This window comes from Lissotriton vulgaris, chromosome 8 (genome assembly GCF_964263255.1).
Source record: "Lissotriton vulgaris chromosome 8, aLisVul1.2, whole genome shotgun sequence".
NCBI lineage: Eukaryota > Metazoa > Chordata > Amphibia > Caudata > Salamandridae > Lissotriton > Lissotriton vulgaris.
This window is the reverse complement of record NC_141696.1, coordinates 442702187-442724276: the sequence shown is the minus strand read 5'-3', so window position 1 is coordinate 442724276 and position 22090 is coordinate 442702187. Positions and strand designations below refer to the sequence as shown.

The following is a 22090-nucleotide window of genomic DNA, read 5'->3' as shown; positions in this document are numbered from 1 at the left end:
AACCGGACTACCTCGCTGCCAAACTCACAAAAGCTGGACAATCAAGAAACCTAAGAAGCTCCAACTTGCTCCTCTTAATCCCCCAAAAAGACATAAGCAAAAAGCCCTCTTCTACTCTTTCTCTGGGAATGCCCCAAAAATCTGGAACTCTCTCCCTACCCACATCAGGACTAATCCCTCCTTCACGATCTTCAAGAGACAACTAAAAGAATTTCTCCTCAACCGTCATCTCTATGCATTTGGCCAATGACCTCGATCTTTTTGTCCCCCAATATCCCAGATGATACTCACTGTAATACATTGCTTATGTTTTCCATTAATGTATGTTATAAAGTGCTCGGATACCCTTGGGTCTTGTCAGCACTATATAAAACTCCAAAAATAAGTCATTAAATAAATAAAAATGGACTCCGCTGATGTCACATCCGGGAGACAACGTCACAGCAGAGTCGCTCAGTGCCCTATGCCCCCATGCAGGCGTACTGTAGGAAAAAGGTTTCCAATTCCAGTCTGGCATCTGGGGAGGTTTCTAAGTAAGGAATCTGTGGCTAGATCATTCTCTAGCAGATACAGCATTACCAAAGGTAAGTATCTTTTCCATTAAGCTTCAAACAGATCATCTTCCAGTGTGCGCCAACACTTTGAAACTCTCTAGATCTGAGTTTCTTCATAAAAACAAAAAACGTCCTCTTCAATTAGCGTTTACTGATTTAAATGCAATAGCTATGATTAACTCCTAAAACAACGTTGCTCTAAAAACTCACATACAACATACCATCTAACCAACAAAGACTCCCTTGCCAAAGGAATCATTATGTTGCTCAGATTCCTTGTTGATGAAAAAATCAGTTTGTAAGTTTCTATTGTTAATTGTACACCTGGGCCTCCTCAGGTACAGTTGTTTATACAATTTCAAGTAATTTCAAGTAAGTGGAACCCATTTGTATTTGGAAAATGTGTGACATTAATTCAATGTACATTTCAGACAATATTTTAAGATGTAACTATGTTTTCAGGAAGTGGAGTACAACAAGGAACAAACATTCAATACATTAACTGACATGGACTGCTCAGATTTGGAAACTTACTTTAGAAAGAAATTATCTGTACCTCCAGACAACATTGAAATTCAGGATCATACGGAAGGGTTATCTAACGGTACAGACACGTGAGTATAAATAAAAGTACTAACTAACCTGTCCTATTAAAAAAAGAATCTATGGAGCTATACCTACCAATAGCCCCCAATTATCATTTTACCTAATAATCAGTCAGTTGGCAGTGAAGGAAAGTCAATCGTTTATTAAACAACCAATACTCTATAGAGGTGCCTCTGCGACGTCACCCAGCCAGTACGTGGAGAAGACTGACGATTCACACTCAATACATGGCATATATACTATCATGGCATTACATGAGATCACCGTACATGGAAAAGTACTGATAGGCACAGTGGCTTAAAGGAAAGACCATATATGGCACACAAAGCTCCTTTAGAAGTCTGCTTCTGCTATTACTGGGGAGGGTCAGGAGGGGTGACTCTCTTTCGTCTTGGTGCCTGGGAGGACGAGTACGGCGCCTCCAGGAATGCGCTTATCACCTCTGAAACCAGATGCTACCTTGGGTCTCAGAACAGAGGAAGAATAGTATGAATTCAGCTGTCTGTGTAACTCAACTAACAGGGCCTACTCGGCTGCTGGAGGGTGGCACGTGACCACCGTGCAAGTCTAATGCACGTACAACAAAATGGAGTCTGTTCGGTTCTTAACCTGCGTAAACAGAAATATCTTGCAAGAGCGAGAAAGAGTTCCTGTATTGACGTAACTGATTAGTCTAAACCATGATATACGTATATATATATTTATACATTATGCTAACAGGAAGATTACAATAAGGGTAATGAATCGATTTCGTCCCTCAGAACCACCCTTTTAGCATGATGTAGCTAATTAGGAAAATCAATACTCAAAAATACCCTCATCAAATAGCATCATTAATTAAATTAATTAATTGTGGGTTTATATAGCGCTAGGATAGACTCCCGGAGGAGTATCTCCGCGCTTCGACCGCTGCGAAACCCTTCCTGGCTTCCCTGAGAGATGGTCCCTTAATGGGTATCTCCAGGGTGAGACCAGGCATCCCCAGCGGTCTGGTGGGGCCGTTAGTGCAGATGAGGCAAGCTTATGCCCAGAGTTGCCGAGTGTGATCGCTGATCAGAGTGGGCACCGAGGCGAGAGAATTATCGAGTCCGCTGACCCTGGTCCAGAAACCTGCCGCGTCGGGAATCGAACCCTGGTCCCGGGCCGTCCTCTGCTCTCGGGTCTGCCGCCTCTAACCAGTGAGCCACACTACTTGTTTTTCTTGTTGGACCATTTGGGCTTTTACCTTAGTTGGGGATGGCTCTGTTACTGACGAAGTTAATTTTGAAGCATAGTAAGAACAACAAGCAGGTCCACAATGTAGGCAGAGACAACAGGCAAAGATGACACCTGCTATGCCAACTAATACCATTAGAATCTTCCAACCCCAGGTAGACAATAAATCCAAAAACCATCAAGAAAGGGACCAGGTACCGGTGTCTGCATGTATTTCAGATGCTAAACGATGCAATTTTTGAATAGCCAAATGGACAGAGGGGGCGGAGTCAGGAATATACACGCAATAGGAGCTGCTGATCACGCGGCAAGCTCCTCCCCGATCTGCTAAGATAACGTCTAGCACCATACGATTTTGGAGAGAAACAAGTCTCGTAGCCTGAAGCTCTACCGTCAGATTAGTTAATATACCAGCTGTGGTATTTATAACCCTCTCAACTACTCTAGACAGGCGCCTTACTTCTTTACTAGTGAAAATGGGCCCCCAAATAGGAAATACTCCCCTAACAATGTCGATAAAGTGCTGTTCAGGGGTATCAGTTTGATCTATCTCGGATGTATCCGATTCCCGTTTATCTCGGATTACAGGCAAACTTTGTCCATCTAGCCGATGATCCTTGTGATAATTGGAGGATGCTATGTAAACAGGCGGATACAGAAAAGACAAATAACAACGACCTCTCCATTCCCGGGGAAGCCATGTGTAAGCATTTTCGCCACACACAAAATAAACATTTGGAGGGGTTAGCGATGGAGGGCTACTAAAGGTACGTAGTCGATAAGTATAATTACAATGACTGTCTCCTACTGAAATGTGTCCAGCTCCTTGCACACAAAATGCAGAGGTACTATTTAATATGGGCACCGGGATAGCTTTGTCATCAGTAACATTTCGATCCTGAAATTGCTGAAAGGATTGAGTAAAATTAAATTCCGCATAGTCAAGAATTTCACTCTCAGCCATGTTACATTTTCATATTCTGTATATAAATTCATTCAAGCATTCGGGTCAAGTGATCCTTCCCCGTTATTTCCCTGTGGGTCAAAACCCTGATGCACTTCTATATAGGCCAGAATCATTTCATAATCACGTTCAGAGTATCGGGATGAATCTACTGTGTAATGTAAGTACATCATAGACAACAATTTAAACTAGGTCTCACAACTTCCCAGATAAGATAAAGGCAATGAAATGAAAAGATCATGTCTATGGATCACTGAGGGTAACAGACCACAAACCCAACAATTTGTCGTATTGGTAGCACAATGTGTTTGATGCAACATTTCTACAAATACATTTTTAACATAAGTCTGGCAATGCCTTTCTTTATGAGGGGCCAAAGTTAGAAAATAATGCTCAGTCGGTGGAGTAGAGGTTCCTAACACAGTATGCATAGGATGATGAAATTCTAAATATAAAAATACACTCATTATTATGATGAAAAGTGCGGCAATGGTGATCACAAAAGGGACTTTCACACGTGTCGTCCAAGAAGAAAACATAGGTACATAAGTAGGCATATATTGAGGAGCGAGGGGGGGCTCCTCTTCAGGAATAAAGCGACCAAAGGGATACATTCTAGCTAAAAGTTCAAATTACACTAAGGGATGCAGTCTAACCTGCCAGAGGGTACTTCTTCCCTGTGTCCGTCTAGAGCCTCACAGACAAGCTCCTATTGTTCATCAAAAGAGAAGTCGATCCTTGCAATAATGTTATATACAGTTGCAACCTGGGCCCCTCTCCGGTTTCTTAGTCTTTCTTTCTGAACAGAGCAATACGATTTTCCAGCTCTCAACTGGTTCAGTCCAATGTCTCGCTCAGCACCCCCGAATTAATCTATCAACACCCTAGTACTCAAGTCTCTCCCTATCTCCTGCTGTGTTCCTCGGGGGTACCATGTTGCTTTCTGGGCCGCAGGTTGTAGCGAACATGAACAGGTAACTCCTGGTCAGCAAATAAAACAGACAAAGTGGAATTTGTGACGCCTAAGTTGTCGTGAACTCCTTGTGCAACAACAGGGACAACAGATTCCGGGGCCAATATCACCGTTGATGATGAGACCCCTTCCGTGCCTGAAGTTCCTTCCTCTTGTCTTTCGATTCCCCGGGCATCAGACAAAGGAACAACACATGGGGCTCTTTCAGTCTCCTGGGTCAAAACTCCCTCCGGGTTCTGTTGATCAAAAGGAAGCGGGAAAGGTATTTTCTTCAGGTGGGAAACGTGGATCCAGTGTTTCCGACCGTTCACCTTCACCGCTGTCTGGGTGGCGAGCAGGATCTGGACTGGTTCAGTCCACCTAGGCTCCAGGCTAGATTTCCGTTGGTTGTTTCTCACCAGCACCCATTGGCCGGGTTCCAAACGATGTCCGGGACCCTCCAGCAGGGGATGCAGCATGCCTAACACCTGTTGATGGATAGAACTAAGATCTTTAGTCAAAGTATACAAGTAATCTGTCATCATTGGATAATGGATTTCTTGAAAGTTTCTTGGTCGTGGAACGCCCCAAACATTAGCTGGCCGTCCAAAAATAACCTCATAGGGTGATAGTCCAGATCGGGAATGGGGGGGTGATACGTAGGGACATTAAAGCTAAAGGCAAGGTGTCAGGCCATTTTAACCTGGTGCTTCCCTGTATTTTGGCCATTTTCAATTTCAAACTTCCATTATATTTTTCAACCAACCCTGCAGACTGGGGATGCCGGGCGGCATGAAATTTCTGTTTTATGTGTAATCCATTACAGATATGCCTGATAAGATCTGCATTAAAGTGCCTCTCGTTATCTGACCAGATCACTCTAGGTAATCCGTATCTAGGGGAAAACTCTTTAATCAAGGCTTTGGCTGTCGCTAGATCAGTGTTTTCCTTGGTGGGGTAGGCTTCTACCCATTTACTGAAAGCACACACCACCACCAGAACATAAAATACAAAGAATGGTGGATTTGCTATAATAACCTGCACATCAATATCAGTTCTCTTAATCACATTATCTTTAGTCTCAATTTCACAAACAAAATTCAATATAGAGTGCAGCTTTGGTGTTTGATGCACATCCATCTAGGGCATCCACAAGGACCTTCTGCCCAAAAAAAAATTCAGGCCGTAAGTCACAGTATCAAGAATATAACACCAGTGCACATCCAAAATAGTCACTTTTATCCCATGTGCAATTCAGCACTTTCTTGTTCATCAAAGTTCTTTCTCAGAATCGACTTCCAGTAGCCATATGATGTTGGTAGTTCAAATTTTTATTATTTCACCCCGTTCAGGCTTTCTCAAGGCTGTACGTCATATATAAAAATCAAAAAGAGAAGCATATGCTATAACCTATGCGTTCTAATTGCTTAGACATAGATATGCATACAATTGATAGCTTCCTAGGTTTTATCAGGCATAATTTACATGCATAGAAATCCTCAAGTAATGACCACCATCACCGCTCAGATGTGTGCCAAAGTTCTCTTTGACCTCATTATTAAAAAACATATTCTCTTCTCAATAGTGTTGCACATCTGAGGGAGAAGACGAAGAACACCACGTAATTTGCGTGATTCGATCTATCTAGTTGTTGAGGAAAGACCCATGTGTGAAATTAGGGAGAAAGAATACCAATCTTACACTCCAAAGATAAAACCCCCCAAAAAATAAAAAATCGAAATTAGAAACCACACACGTGTATGGAGACCCAAAACCAAGTGGCTATGTTTTCATTACATGTTTATCATTCCGAAACTACACCTTCCCATCCATGCACTAGCATTGTAGAAATCATGCCCGCTCACCTCTTAACTTGCGTATTGCCCAAATCTCTTTTGTAAATCCCGCTTGTAATTTCAAATCCAATATTTCTACAAGAGAGATTGAGTAAGATAATCTTCAAGATCTCTATTTAGTGCACTGCATAGGGGGCATCTTGTAATCACATCTATGCCACAATATCATCATAAACAAGTCTGCATCTTACCCCACTTTAACGTTCCACTATTGTGTAGTTCCAGTCCTATTGTAAATACAAGAAATGATGTGCTGCTCTTCCACCATATATTCCTTTATAGAGCAATGATAAGTTCCATCTATCCTGTGAATACAATCATATAGTTTTTCATTCCTTCATCCCTATAGCAAACTAATTCATAAATATATTGGAACTCTCTATACCTCATCCAACCATGCACTTTGTGTCATACAATGCGGATTACTTAATAGTATTCCATTTTCCTAACCTTCTTAGATCCACAATCTATGCTATTCGCAATGGCTCCGACCTACAGCCTCACCCGTAGTAAATTCCATCAATTATACAAACACATATATGCTTTAACTATTTTATTCAACCATAAAGAACCCGTATATTATTGTTAGTGTAGTCTTTAAAACATACAGCGTATTAGGTCTTTTTGGGGGTGTATTACTGCTGTGTATTGCCCAATTTGATTCATAAAGTGCACGCAGTGCATGAATAGTCTGTGTTCCAAGCATACTTGTACTCTTAGTCGACTGGCTGTATGCCTTGTTATACACGCAAACAGCATCTGTTTACCCATTCCCTTTGTCTATTTCACCACCACCTATTATCCGTATCCATACACGGTGAATTCCTTAATCGAACGCAATATCACTTGGCTACACTCACCTACAAGTTAGTATTAGTCTGTTCTGTAAACCATTACTGTCACCCGGCGGCAATCTCCTTAGCGTTTCCGCTCACTCAATTTACCCGCCATACGATCTGCCAACATAAACAAGGGACACCTTCTCCACAAATGCTCCACAATCTAAAATATAGTGGCGGTCATCTTAGACTTCCGATTTCAAGCACGAGCCATTGCTAGTGAATCACTACAACCTATATTATAATTTAATTAATACAAATTTAACATGGCGATCATCTAATTTTCATGTTTGCGCAACATCTTAATATTAAAAGCATATTTGTATTACAAGGTTCAATATCGATCTATATCATATACATGATCCAATCACGTTACTTGCTATGTTATTTAAAAACAATGTAAACCCAAGAGGAGAAAGATGAATTAACATTTTATCATTTCCTCATATTAATCTCTATATATCCATTTGTGCCAATGTCTCATTATGTTGTTTAAGCATTGTTATACCAAATAAGAGTGTTTATGACCATATAGTTTCAATTCAATCTCTTTATTGAAACATCCATAAAGAACATATATGATCTCTTCATACCAGTTGTCAAGATTCTTCAAGATACCTAGAGTGTTTATTTATACCCCGTACTTATTGTACCCATGTGCTTATTATGTATTACATCTCATTTGACAAAACCACAATTTCCTGAATACACATATTATAGCCATGTGTCTAATACTGTAGTATTGATTATTGGCCAAGGTATGTGTGCTTGAATACATTGTATATCTCCTCAATATAGCATGTGATCTAATTTGTTTTAACCATTCAATTGATCATGCTGTTTACATTCTCAATCAATTGGGACATATATTTATATGTCTAATACAGCCGGCTATTGTTTACTTATTCTACTAATTATTCTGGATCCATGATCTCACTGACCCTTTGTGATTATCTTCAGGGGCTGTCTTTTTATTCTCCTTTACTACAGAAATTCAAACAACTCCTTATCCATATTAATCCCCTGTTCTACAGCTCGTAATGATATGATCCATATACTTTCCTTTTGGCGTAGTTTTGAGGTTCTGTTACCACCTCGATATCCAGCTGTTACTATATCAATACCATGAAACCCTATTTTGTAGATATCAGTGTTTGCATGTATGGTGTTGAAATATGTTGCAAACGGGTACTTTGGGTTGTTGTTTCTTATAGCCCGAATGTGTTCCTGAATCCTTTCCTTTAAAGGTCTTGTCGTGCTGCCAATATAAATCTGATTGCATATGCATTTGAGACAGTATACAACATGTGTTGAATTGCAATTTATGAAATGGTTTATTACATATGTCTTTGTACTGTTATATTGGAATTTTAAGGTTTTATTCATCGCAAAGCAGCAAATACAACACATTCCGCACTTAAAAAAACCTTTAGGTGTAGTTGGAAGCCAGGTGCTATTTCTCCTAGGAGGAATATAGCTCGGACAAAGTTCCTGACGTAATGTTCTCCCCTTTTGGAATGTAATCAATCTTTTTTTTTCCTATTTTGTCTTGTAAGCTGGTATCTTCTGTTAACAAATGCCAATGCTTGTACAGGATCCTAAATACATCAGTACTCACTGCACTGTATGGTGTTATAAACCTGATCTTTCTAGTATTCGTAGATTTTAGTTGTTTTTTGCGTTTGAGGAGTGTATTTCTGTCTCTCATATTAATTTTGCTGCGAGCCTTATTGATTGTATCCTTTCCATATCCTCTGGCCAAAAATCTTTTTTCTACCATGGCCAATTCATCCTCAAGCTTTTTTTCATTGCTACAATTTCTATTTATCCTTACCATTTCCCCATAGGGAATTGCCTTGATCTGTGAGGTTGGATGTAGACTCTCCGCATGTAATACTGCAGTGGACTTTCTGTATGGTACAGATAGCAGTTTCTCATTCTCCACCATAATGGTAATGTCAAGGAAATTGATTTTGGATGTACTTTGTTCTTTTGTGAAACTTAAATTGAAGGGGTTGTCATTCATGTATTCGAAAAATTGGTTCAGTTCCTCATTGGTACCTGCCCAGAAGAGTAGCATATCGTCAATGTATCTACCTAGATACAAAATGTTATCTAATAAACCAACTGGGCCTTTACGCCAGATTGGAATTAGTTCGAAATATCCCATGTAGAGGTTGGCCAGGGAAGGGAAAAATTTCGTACCCATGGCCACCCCTTTAATTTGGCGATACCAATTGCCGTTATGTAGGAAAATGTTGTTGTTGAGTACCAATTCTATCATAGCCATAAGCATTATAGAACATTCATAGGTTTCAATGAGGCGTGTGTCCAAGACATGACGAACTGCTTCTAGTCCTGATTTATAAGGGATACTCATATACAATGCACCCACGTCCATTGTAACCAAGTAGTGTCTAGATACCCAATCTACAATAGAACAACAATGCCCTTGCACTATACAAATTTAAAACATTAAAGTAATGATATTGTTGAAAGAGATGATCAGTTAGTATACATCCACACTTTCGGAGTGACTTTAAGAGAATCAACTATCCAAGTTCAGGTACAAGAGTTCAAAAAAGAAATGTTCTGTTCCTGGTGTTAAGTAAATATTTTATTGTTCCTTTGATAATGCCAACACGTGTTTCATCGCAGGGAACTCACTGCGAATCTTCAGGGCTTCTTGGAGAAAGTATGACAAAAGTGTTGGAAATGCCAGTTTCTGGACAATGCTTAGGTATAGTATTCCGGGTGGTTCGAGATCTGTGACACGCTGCCTGCGTGGTTAAAGGATCTTGATCAGTAGTGGTGTCTGTCGTTACCGGGAGGAGTCGACGAGTGTATAAGGGGGGTCTGAGTTATGACACAGTATTTTCTTAAAGGCGAGTACACCTTGTTCGCGCTGGACTCCCTCTTGAGGTTCCCGGTGCCGTTTTCCAATGACGGGACCGTCATTGGAAAACGGCACCGGGAACCTCAAGAGGGAGTCCAGCGCGAACAAGGTGTACTCGCCTTTAAGAAAATACTGTGTCATAACTCAGACCCCCCTTATACACTCGTCGACTCCTCCCGGTAACGACAGACACCACTACTGATCAAGATCCTTTAACCACGCAGGCAGCGTGTCACAGATCTCGAACCACCCGGAATACTATACCTAAGCATTGTCCAGAAACTGGCATTTCCAACACTTTTGTCATACTTTCTCCAAGAAGCCCTGAAGATTCGCAGTGAGTTCCCTGCGATGAAACACGTGTTGGCATTATCAAAGGAACAATAAAATATTTACTTAACACCAGGAACAGAACATTTCTTTTTTGAACTCTTGTACCTGAACTTGGATAGTTGATTCTCTTAAAGTCACTCCGAAAGTGTGGATGTATACTAACTGATCATCTCTTTCAACAATATCATTACTTTAATGTTTTAAATTTGTATAGTGCAAGGGCATTGTTGTTCTATTGTTATTTGTGTGGATCTTCTTGGTCCAACCTTGAGCGGTTGTGTGAGATTACCGCTCGCCCTTTTGCCTGTACCAACCACTTCACCGTGCTCTCTACTTTGCGGATATACAGGTGTGCGCCCAACCTCCCTGGCATATAAAAAATCTCCTTGTTGTATAAAAAATAGATACCCAATCTACATCAGCAATTTTATTCAGAACATCTCCTGTGTCTTGAATAAATGAGGGCAGATTAACAACCAATGGCTGCAGGAACAGATCAATGTATTCCGAGATTTTCTCTGTGGGAGAACCAATGCCAGCTATAATTGGTCTCCCCGGAGGAAAATCTCCCCCAATGGCTGCAGGAACAGATCAATGTATTCCGAGATTTTCTCTGTGGGAGAACCAATGCCAGCTATAATTGGTCTCCCCGGAGGAAAATCTCCCCCTTATGCACTTTGGGTAGGCAGTATATACATGGATAGGTGGGGATATCATTAAAAAGATATCTCATTTCCATGTCAGTATTCAGACATTTGTTGTTCCAAGAATGTAGATGACTAAATATTCTATCTTTAGTTTCCTTGATGGGATTGCCACTAAGTTTGGTGTATGTCATAGTATCACTTAATTGTCTGTCTACCTCCATATTATAATCCTGATGGTTCATCAAGACTATGTTTCTTCCCTTGTCAGCCTCTAGGATGACAAGGGAGTCCATTTGCTTTAGATTAATCAGAGCCTTACGTTCATCAGAGGTGATATTCTGTTTTCTATATTTTTGATTGATATGAAATTCGTCCTCCAATTTGTAAAGAATAAAGATCTATCATGACATTTTGTTGGAATTCATCAATGTTGTTCTTTCTCTGTAATTGAGGAGTGAATCTGGATTTTATTTTGAATCCACTGTCTATACTTGCGTATATTTCTAAGTCCAAGTCTGCGGCTACTGCTTCCAGACTAGGCACATCATCTTGATTGTCCAAACTAAGGATTAAATGTACATCTCTTATTTCCTTAATAGATGGATTCTTGTTGTTAGCGTCTATCAAGAGGCGTTTTTATCAACGTTAGGTCTGTCTTGAAAAAACTTAAACAATGTAAGATTTCTGACAAATTTAAAACAGCTGATTTGAAACAAGGAAAAATCAGGTATTGTACTAGGACAGAAACCAAGTCCTTTGCTAAGTAGGTTTATTTCATGATTAGACAGCATGTGTTCAGAAAGATTAACAATATTGATACCATCACATACATCCAATCCTTGTACATTCGTTACATCTTTGATTACATCTTTTGATTGCGGGCCCCCGATCTCGTAGTGACTCCTATTTTTTCTTTTGGGTCCTGATCTAGTGTGGCCCCTCCTCGTTCTTTTGTGTTCATATCTCTTTTGAAGGCCTGCTTGTTGCCCTTTCTGAACCATTGGAGTTCTAAAAAAAATGGATCAGAAACCCCTCCAACCGCACTTTCCTGGGCCCTTGTTGACTCATTGCTAGTCACACTGCTAACACTTGACACATCAGATACACTAGATATCTCTGCTGATTGTGAAGTACATTCCAACCCTTCCTTATTAATATATGGTTTAATATTGTCAAATTTTCTCGCAAAGGAGTATAGCCTGCCGTTGCGATAATCCCGCTCATCTCCTTTTATTTTTTGGGATTTTTTTTCTCGTATGTACATTTGGTGCTTGTGTAGCTCCCCTTTAAGGATGGCCCAATTGCGATCAGCTACATCAGGTAGATATAAATCCTGTATCTCCTTTTCTAGATTTGCAATTTCTATGAGAAGCTTCTCACGCTTTAATTCAGCATCTCTTATTAAGATGTCCATCATCCCCATCAAGGAATGGAGAAGCAGTTTTTCCCACTCTTTCAAATGTCCCCTATCTAGATCCTCAAAGGAGGGGAAAATCAGTACACGCAAGCCTCTGGGGACCTGTTCCTTATCAATATACACAAGAGCCTGTCTGGGGTGGTGCTAGCACCTCCCAAGGCAGGAAACCTATTGTACAAGCCTCCCTCGCTGGAAAGACTCCCAGCAGCAGGAGGTCAGACTTGTGTCTGTGGCAGCAGCATCCACTTTGTGATGCTGAGGCTCTGGTTAACTTTAACCGGGATTAGTAGGAACAACATTTCATCTCCCTCTAGAAGGGTGGAATGCTAACCCCGTCGCCAGAACTGGCGAGGGGGTAGTATTCCAAAACGTATGACGCCTTACTCGACATGGTAAGCCAAACCAGAGTTAGCATTTAACCGCACGGTTCATAATGCAATTAAGCGTATATGGTATGGCGATATCCTAGAACAGCTATATGGACATGGTTCTGAAAGCTGCAGACTGGCTCAGCTCATGCTAGAGCACCATCTCACATAAAACCAAGCACTCTGCCTCCAGGATTGTTAAGGCCTGCCATAGGAGTGACTTATAGGTGTATAGGTGTCTAGATATAAGGTTAGATATAGGAATACTATATCTAAGCAAGGGGTGACTACACGACCTTGCCCCAGCTGAGTGATCAGCCAGTTGTGCCAATGTGAGTGGCCAGCCAGGGGTGGCATAATACATGCTGCAGCCCCTGGTAGGCCTTGGATGCACCTATGCCCTGGGTACCTATAGTACACTGTACAGGGGCTCATAAGGTGACCCAATATCCAATTGGTAATGCACCTAAAGTACATTGTAGTGAATTTAGGGAGAAAGCAGCTGGGCTGTGGGTCTAATTAGCAGGCCCACAGCCACATTAAGCCGAAAACCAGTGAAGCAAAAAGCAATTAGTGGGGTGACCATAGGAAAGCAGACCCAACTCTCCTACACAACCCCCCCCCCCCCAAACGCAGGGACATTAGACTAACCTTGACCAGTTGTGTCTTCATGTTTTAAGTGGAAGTACCTGGAGAGACCATCTACATTCCCATGGTCAGTCCCTGGTCTGTGCTCCACTGTAAAGTCCATCCCCTGTAGGGAAATGGACCACCTGAGAAGTTTGGGGTTTTCACCCTTCATCTGATTTAGCCACAAGAGGGGCTTATGGTCGGTCTGAATCTTGAAGTGAGTGCCAAACAAGTATGGTCTCAACTTCTTCAGGGCCGACACCACAGCAAAGGCCTCCCTCTCAATGGCTGACCAACATTTCTCTCTAGGGGTCAGCCTTCTGCTAATAAAAGCAATGGGCTGATCTTGACCATCTACATTAAGTTGTGAAAGCACAGTTCCCACCCCCAACTCAGAAGCATCTGTTTGGACAATGGACTCTTTGAAGTAGTCAGGACTCTTTAAAGTAGGTGCAGAGCACATGGCCTTCTTCAGTTCATCAAATGCCTTTTGACAACTTACTGTCCACTGAACCTTCTTTGGCATCTTCTTGGACGTCAAGTCATTAAGTGGTGTCACAATGAACCCATAATTCTTAACAAACTTTCTGTAGTACCCATACATGTCCAAGAAAGCTCTGACCTGTGTCTGGGTGGTTGGAGGAGCCCAGTCCTTGCTGGTCTGGATCTTACTCTCCAGTGGTTGAACCTGACCCCCACCTACAAGGTGGCCCAGGTACACAACCTTACTCTGCCCTATCTGGCACTTTGTTGCCTTGATAGTTAGGCCTGCCTTCTGCAGGGCCTCCAAAACCTTCTTCAGGTGGATCAGGTAATCCTCCCAGGTGGGGCTGAAGACAGCAATATCATCTAGATAAGCTGCACAAAAGTCATCCAACCCAGTGAGGACTTGGTTCACCAACCTTTGGAAAGTGGCAAGTGCATTCTTCAAACCAAAGGGCATCACCACAAATTGATAATGACCTCCTGGGGTTGAGAAAGCAGTTTTGGCCTTGGCATCCGCACCTAACCTGGTTTGCCAATAGCCAGCTGTCAAATCAAATCTGCTAAAAAACTTGGCAGAAGCCAATCTGTCAATGAGATCATCTGCTCTTGGAATTGGGTGAGCATCTGTCCTAGTGACAGCATTGAGACCTCTGTAGTCCACAGAGAACCTCATCTCTCTCTTACCATTTTGGGTGTGAGGTTTTGGCAAAAGGACTACTGGGCTGGCCCATGGGCTCTCTGATGGCTCAATTACTCCCAGTTCCAGCATTTTCTGCACCTCAGTCTTTATACAGTCCCTGACATGGTCAGGTTGCCTGTAGATCTTATTCTTCACAGGCAGACTGTCACCTCATGGGTACACCAGTTAGTCTGACTAGGTGTTAATGAAAACATGTGTCTAAAAGACTGTAGAACTTGTCTGCAGTCCTGTTGCTGCTGGTCAGGGAGGCTGCCAGCTAAGGCCACACCATCAGTTTTCAACTTGATTTAAAGTTGATTTTGCGTTGTTTTTATCATGTAAATGTCGCTTGCATGGTGGTAAGTCCACCCTTTTATGATTTTTTTAAAATCAAATAAAGTATTTATTTCACACCATCAACTGAACCATCATCAGGGTTCTGAGACAACACGTCTGGGAGAGGGTCACTCTCTTCCTCCTGCCCCTTATCTGTAGCCATGATCAATCCCATGTCTGCCATGTCAACATATGCTTTAAGTCTGTTGACATGGAGCACCCTGTGAGGGCTCCTGGGAGTGCCTAGGACCACCAAGTAGGTATTCTCTCCCTTTTTCTCAACAATGGTGTGGGGTCCAGACCCTATGTCTTGGAGTGCTGCTGGGGCCACTGGCTCCGGCACCCACACCTTCTGTCCTGGCTGGTACTCAGTCAGCACAGCCTTTTGGTCATGCCAAGCTTTTTGAAGTTCTTGGCTAGCCTCAAGGTTTTTAGAAGCCTTCTTCATATACTCAGCCATCCTGGAGTGGAGACCAAGTACATAGTCCACTATGTCTTGTTTAGGCTTTTTGAGAGGTAACTCCCATCCTTCCTTCACCAGACATAGGGGTCCTCTTACAGGATGTCCAAACAAAAGCTCAAAAGGGCTGTAGCCAACCCCCATCTGTGGGACCTCTCTGTAAGCAAATAGAAGGCAGGGTATAAGGATGTCCCATCTTCGCCTCAGCTTTTCACGTAAACCCTTGATCATACCCTTCAGGGACTTGTTGAACCTTTCAACAAGCTCATTGCACTGCGGATGGTAGGGAGTAGTAAATTTATATATAATTTACACTACACTCTTTCCACATTGCAGTCAAATATCCTGACAGGAAGTTTGCACCTCTGTCGGATACTACCTCCTTCGGAGATCCCACTCTTGAGAAATCTCCCAGGAGGGCTCTTGCCACAACAGGAGCTGTTGTGGTTCTTCGGGGAATAGCTTCTGGATACCTGGTGGCATGATCCACTACCACTAGTATAAATCTGTGCCCAGATGCTGTTGGGGATCCATTGGTCCAACAATGTCTATGCCAACTCTTTCAAAGGGTACCCCCACCACAGGTAGTGGTATCAGGGGGGCTTTTGTGGTGCCACCTGATTTGCCACTGGCTTGGCAGGTTACACAGGAGCGACAAAACTCCTTGGTATTTTCTGACATATGGGGCCAGTGAAAGTGAGGGACAAGCCTGACCCAAGTCTTGTTCTGGACCAAGTGTCCTGCTAGGGGAATATCATGGGCTAAGGTAAGAAGGAAACCCCTAAAGGCCTGAGGTATGACCAACCTCCTGGAAGCACCAGGCGTGGGGTCTCTAGCCTCAGAATAAAGGAGTCCTTCATCCCAGTAAACTTTGTGGGTACCTGTAGCATTCCCTGCTGCCTCAGAAGCAGCTTGCTGTCTGAGGGGTTCAAGAGAGGAACAGTCTAACTGTGCCTGCCTCAAGTCTGCCCTTGAAGGTCCCCCTGTCCCAAGAAACTAAACCTGGTCAGGTTCAAGCTCTTCTGGGACAGTTCCCTCAGAGGTCTCAAAATCAGCTTCCTGTGAAGGCTGATCTTCACTTGCAGGCATGGGGGTAGGCTCTGCCTTTACCCTACTGCTCTTTCTCCTGGGAGGCACTTGGTCCATAGTTTCAGGATCCAAGGCCTGTTCAGTGAGGCACTTTTTGGCCTGTGACCTGGTCACAGCAAGTACATGTGATTATATACCTAGCATCTCAGCATGAGTCCTATACTCCACTTCTGACCATAGTGAGGATTCAAGTTCATTGCCCAACAGACATTCAACGGGGAAATCTGCACTTACCACAACTCTTTTGAGGCCAGTTACCCCTCCCCTGGAGAAATTAACAACTGCCACACTATGTGTAGTAGTGAAATTGCTAGCATTGGTCACCAGGTAATTGTCACCCAGTATAATTTGTCCAGGGTCCACAAAGCTAGTTGTCACCATGGTGACACTGGCACATGTGTCCCTGTAGGCCTGAGCCACTTTGTCATTTATCAAAGGTGTCTGTCTGTACTTGCCCAGAGTACTGGGACTCACAGTAGAGGACATAGCCATGTCCACATCACAGACAAGAACAGCCTGAGTTGGTATTCTGACTAGGACAGAATCCATCTCAGATCACAGGGTTAAGCCTACTATAGCCTTGGGTTGAGAACTACCACTGCCAGCTGAACTAGGGGATGCAGTTGCCTTAGGGGCAGCAGTGGTAGGGGCTGAATCTTTCTTGGTGCAGTCACTGGTCCAGTGACTAGTGGATTTACATACATTACACCATGGTTTTCTTTGGCCATCTTTCTTCTTCTTCTTGGAAGTTTGGGACCACCCCCCCCCCCCCTCATTGGACTTTTGGGGCCCTGAAGAAGACTTCTGGTCTTTTTGTTTCTGCTCCCCACCCCTATGGTCTGCCTTTTTCCGATCACCACCATGGACCTGGTTTTTCTGCTTAACCCTGGTTCTGACCCACTTATCTGCCCTCTTTCCCAATTCTTGAGAGTCAATCAGGTGTTGATGCAACAACTGGTTCTGACAATTGTTAGGTATTTGCTCTCTCACGATTACATTTTTACAATCATGTATAGTCCTTAACTTTACTTCCCAACAACCAGCCTTCCAGAGCCTTAGTGGCACAATCAATAACATCAGTCCAGTCCTGAGTCTGTGTCTACTGAGTATCTCTGAACATTAACCTGTACTGTTCAGTGGTTAAGCCAAACCCATCAATCAGAGCAGTCTTCAGGACAGTGTAACTGTTAGCATCATCATCATCACTAACTGTGAGGAGCTTATCTCTACCTTTTTCTGAAAAGGAGAGCCACAAGATTGCTGCCCTCTGACTTTGGGGTACCTGCTGTACTTTGCAGGCCCTCTCCAAAGCAGTTATCCATTTGTGGATATGATCCCCTACTTGGTAAGGGGGCACAATCTTACTCAGGTTTCTATGATCATAGGACCTGTTTTTATCCTTAGGGATATTGCTGCCACCAGGGGGCTCTAGCCCACCTAACTTCCTTTCTCTCTCAAAAGCAAATTTTTCCTTGGCTAGGGCAAGTTGCTCTCTCTCAATTCTGAGATTCACTTCCCTCATCCTAGCCTGGTGTTCTCTCCTCTGAGGAGATGTCATTCCCCTCTGAGAACCCTTAGAAGCAATGGAGTGAATAGAGTCTCCTGAGAGAGATCTATCCCTCCTATACCTCTGGTTAAGTCTACTAATAGGTCTGTATGGGGCTAGCCCATCTACAGCCCCATGTAGGCTTAAGTTAGCCTGGCTAAGTCTCCTAACTTGGACCTGGTTGCCTACCTCCTCCCCAGACTCTTCCCCAACCTCATCCTCCTCATCTTCTAAGACAGGGGGATCAGTAGTATCATCTGAAAAGGGTAGGACCTCATCTGCATTCCCTGTAGGGTCTGTGCCAGAGGCTTTTAGAGCTTCAGACTCATCTAAGAGCTCTAGGAGTTGCTGAAGTGTAGGGTTAGACCTTGTTTCAGCCCTCTTGTGTTACACAAGTGTCTCAATTCCTTGAAACTGAGGATAGCAAATTTGGATAGTGCCCTGGGAGGGTCACACTCCACAGGTTGAAGTCCACTGGACTCTCCTGTGCCAGACATTGCTCTAGTGAGGTGTGGGTGTATGCAACTACCTTCACTACGTTTTTTCCTACTAAACCTCACTAGGAGTTGAGTCAGGGTGTGCTAGGCCCTTTGCTCTACAACAACTATGTTCAGTAGAACTTTAGTATTCTAATCTTGTTTTATATGTACCTATAGGTACCTGTGTGATCTTTCAAATTATATTGCAAATATTACAATTGGTAAAACAACAGCAAGCTCAAATCCCAACCGCTGCACACCAATGTGAGAAGTTGGCCTGGTATATGATGTTCACTATTCTAGTGAGCACCTTGCACCAGTCCAAACAACCCTTATGGTGATGGTTGTAAAGTCAACCTTATAGACCAGCTATCCTAGGGGTAGCATGGACAAAGCAGTCTTAGGCTAAACTCCAGAGGGCATGTGAAGCCAGCTGTTTTACCATATGTAGCCCCTTTAATACCAAATGAAAGAACACCACACAGGATATATATTAAATATATATGTTATTTATTACTAGAGAATCACTCTGAACTCTTTATGAGATCAGAGGCACAAGCACAATATAAGATATTTAATTAAAATACAATAAGTTGCACAAAATACAGTAGGGCCCTAGGGGCACGCTAAACCATATACTAAAATAGTGGTATAAGGACCACCACACGAAAAGTGAATAGGCCTAGGGAATCGCTGGGGCTATGCTGAGCTACCAAGAGTTAGGAATCAGGAGACCCACGGGATGCCTGTGCAGTGTCTAAACACACACGCAAGTTACCATAGAGAATGAATGGGAACGTAAAAGATGGAAACTAGTTCTTTCTGATAGATACATCTGCCGTGTGGATTCCTCACCTTGTGAATATCCCCTTGCGCCAGCAACATTCGGAAATTCTTTTTCGTAGCCTCGCGCCGACGTGGATAGGACGTCACAGAGACACGGCTCCGCCCGCGACTCCGCTGACGTCACCGACGCCTATAACAGGCCCACGCCGGCGTGATGACATCAGTTCCCTTTTTTCTGCGTCGTCGACGCTAACGGTTATCGGGAATCTCTGTAGCCTACTGGTACATTGTTGCCATTTTGTTGGTTAATTCTGCTTCTCTGTATCCTGTTTCTCCGAAAATGTCATCTAAGAAGACCGGCTTCAAGCCCTGCAGGGAGTGCGGTAAAATGATGTCCATTACCGACCCCCATGAAGACTGCATCTGGTGCTTAAGTTCCGACCATGATGTGGAGGATTGTTCTTCATGTCGGAAGATGAATCCGAAGGCCCTGAGAGAGAGAGAAGCCAAACTTCTGGTTGCGAAGGTGAAAGCTGGAAAGGAGAAGTCGTCGAGGTCTCGTTCTCGAAGGGCGAGGTCGAAGTCCAGGGCGAGGTCGAGATCTGCTTCTCGAGAGAGGTCGTCTTCGAAGTCGGCGTCGGATCATGTTTCGAAGTCGAAGAAAAAGCACAAGAAGAGGAGACATGAGTCCCGACGCCGGTCTGGTAAGGAGTTGGGCTCGAGGTCGAGGTCTAGGTCACCGAAGAAGGTACGTTCGAAGGTGGTTACCCTCGAAGTCTCCGAGCATGAAGGTGAGGCCTCGCCATCTGAGTCGCGTGGGCGATCTCCATCTCCGGCTCCAAAAGCTTCTCCGGTTCCGAGTCCGTCTCCGGCGCCATCCCCGGCCCGTGAAGAGGAAGAGGCCCGGGAGGATGTGGATTCCGCGCCTGTCGTAGAGCCGAATCCGATCCCTCTTCAGGACCGGCCTGATGGTTTTCAGCCGCCCTTTCCTGCTCCAGGCCAGGACTCTTCTGCGTTTCTTAACGCAATGTATGGTGTCTTCTCAAGAGCATGGTACCCCTCTGGTGCGCCTTCGGGTCCCACGGGTCCATTGGCTTTCAGCCTGGGAGTTCCTCACTCCTATCCTCCGGCTCCGTTTATGCCCTACATGCCGGCTCCGACGCCGCATTGGCATTTCCCGGCTCCGCCGAAGTCGTCGACGCCGATTCCGGCGTCACCTGCTCCTGATCATCCTCGAGGGCATTCTTCTGTGCCGTCGGATTCGATACCGGCGCCGGCCCCGAATCCGTCGAAGCCGCTGGTGGATCCGGCTGCGAGGCGTGTTAAGGAGAGATCCAGAAGAGAAGCACAACGCCTTCTGGAGGAGCAGAGTTATATGGGCTCTCAGTCTGACGTTGAAGAAGGTGAGCTAGAGGAGAGCTGTTTTGAGGAATTGGCGGATTCTGGGACCCTTGATTTCTCTCCAGAGTGGGAGTTGCCCTCAGGCTCAGGTGCTCCATCTAAGGATATCCAGCCTTACCATCTAGTTATGAGAAAAGCTGCTGAGCTTCTTCAATTGACTCTGCCTACAGTGGAGTTCAAGTCTAACCTCCTCACAAAAGTCTTGCATTCTCCAAATTCGGTGGTTGAGCCTTTACTTCCATTCAATGATGCCTTGACTGATCCTATTATGGAAGTCTGGAAGAAACCCTTGTCTGCTCCTGCGGTATCAAAGAGTGTTGCAAGGAGGTACAGGGCCGCTCCTGAGGACCCGGCTTTTCTCTCTTCACATCCTTCGCCGGAGAGCCTGGTCATTCAGGCTGCCTGTTCAAAGAAGAGTCTTAGTGCCTTTCCGCAGGTTCCTTGTGAGAAGGAGGCAAAGAAACAGGACCAGGTGGCAAAAAAGACCTTGTCATCGGCTAGTATGGCCTTAAAGTCAACTAATGCCACATGCCTAATGGGGAGGTATGTTCATGCCCTGATGGACTCCTTACGTATCCTGGCCCCTAAAATTCCTGAGGCAAACCGAAAGGATTTTGAGGAGGTGATTAATGACACTCAGGCGGCTGCCCGCCAGGTAATTCAAAGTGGTCTGGACACTGCTGACTCTGTGGCTCGAATTATGGGCACCGCTGTTGCGACAAGGAGATCTGCCTGGTTGAAGTCATCGGACTTTTCGGCTGATGTTCAGGTGACTCTGCTTGATCTCCCCTTTGATGGCTCAGGTCTCTTTGGGAAAAAGGCGGATGCTGCTCTTGAGCGGTTCAAGGATTGCAGGGCAACAGCGAAGTCATTGGGCCTCCAGATCAGGGGCGCTTCTTCCGACAGAAGGTTCAGGGGCTTTGGTCGCTCCTTTCGGAATTTCCGGCAAGGCCAACAGCAGCAGCAGCAACAGCAGCAGCAGCAAAATTCAATGTACAGATTGTACAGGGGAAAACAAAGAGCGCGTCCTCGTGGACGTCAGCCCTCCTCTTCCTCCACCTCTTCCAACCCCCCTGCCGCAGAAAAGCAGCCCTAGATCCGCTATTCAGGATCATGTGGGTCCGGTTGGGGGTCGGCTTACCCATTTTCTACAGGATTGGGAATCGGTTACGTCAGATCTTTGGGTTCTCAATCTTGTAGAAAATGGGTATGCCCTTCCCTTTCGGGAATTCCCCCCTGTTTACCCTCCTTGTCAAGGTTTTTGCACCCAGGAACATCTGTCTCTTCTGCAGGAGGAGGTTCTAACTCTGTTACGAAAGGGTGCGATAGAGGTGGTCCCAGAGCAGGAAAGGGGTCAGGGATGCTACTCCCGGTATTTCCTGATCCCCAAGAAGGATGGCAGGCTTCGTCCTATCCTGGACCTCAGGGTCTTGAATCTCTATCTGAAGCAGGAGAAATTCAAGATGCTCACCCTTGTTCAGGTTCTTCAAGCGTTGATGGAAGGAGACTGGATGGTGTCGCTCGACTTGCAGGATGCGTATTTCCACATCC

The 22090-nt window shown here is 44.2% G+C and overlaps 1 protein-coding gene across 1 annotated transcript in view; it reads left to right on the top strand.

Annotated features, from left to right (window-relative positions):
• The window catches only part of LOC147697156 (uncharacterized), a 1724744-nt gene that overhangs the window by 889418 nt on the left and 813236 nt on the right, over window positions 1-22090 (top strand). The window contains exon 5 of the mRNA XM_086936112.1: window positions 1017-1168. Within this exon, the coding sequence (XP_086792238.1) occupies window positions 1017-1168 (152 nt within the window). The remainder of the gene's footprint in view (window positions 1-1016; window positions 1169-22090) is intronic.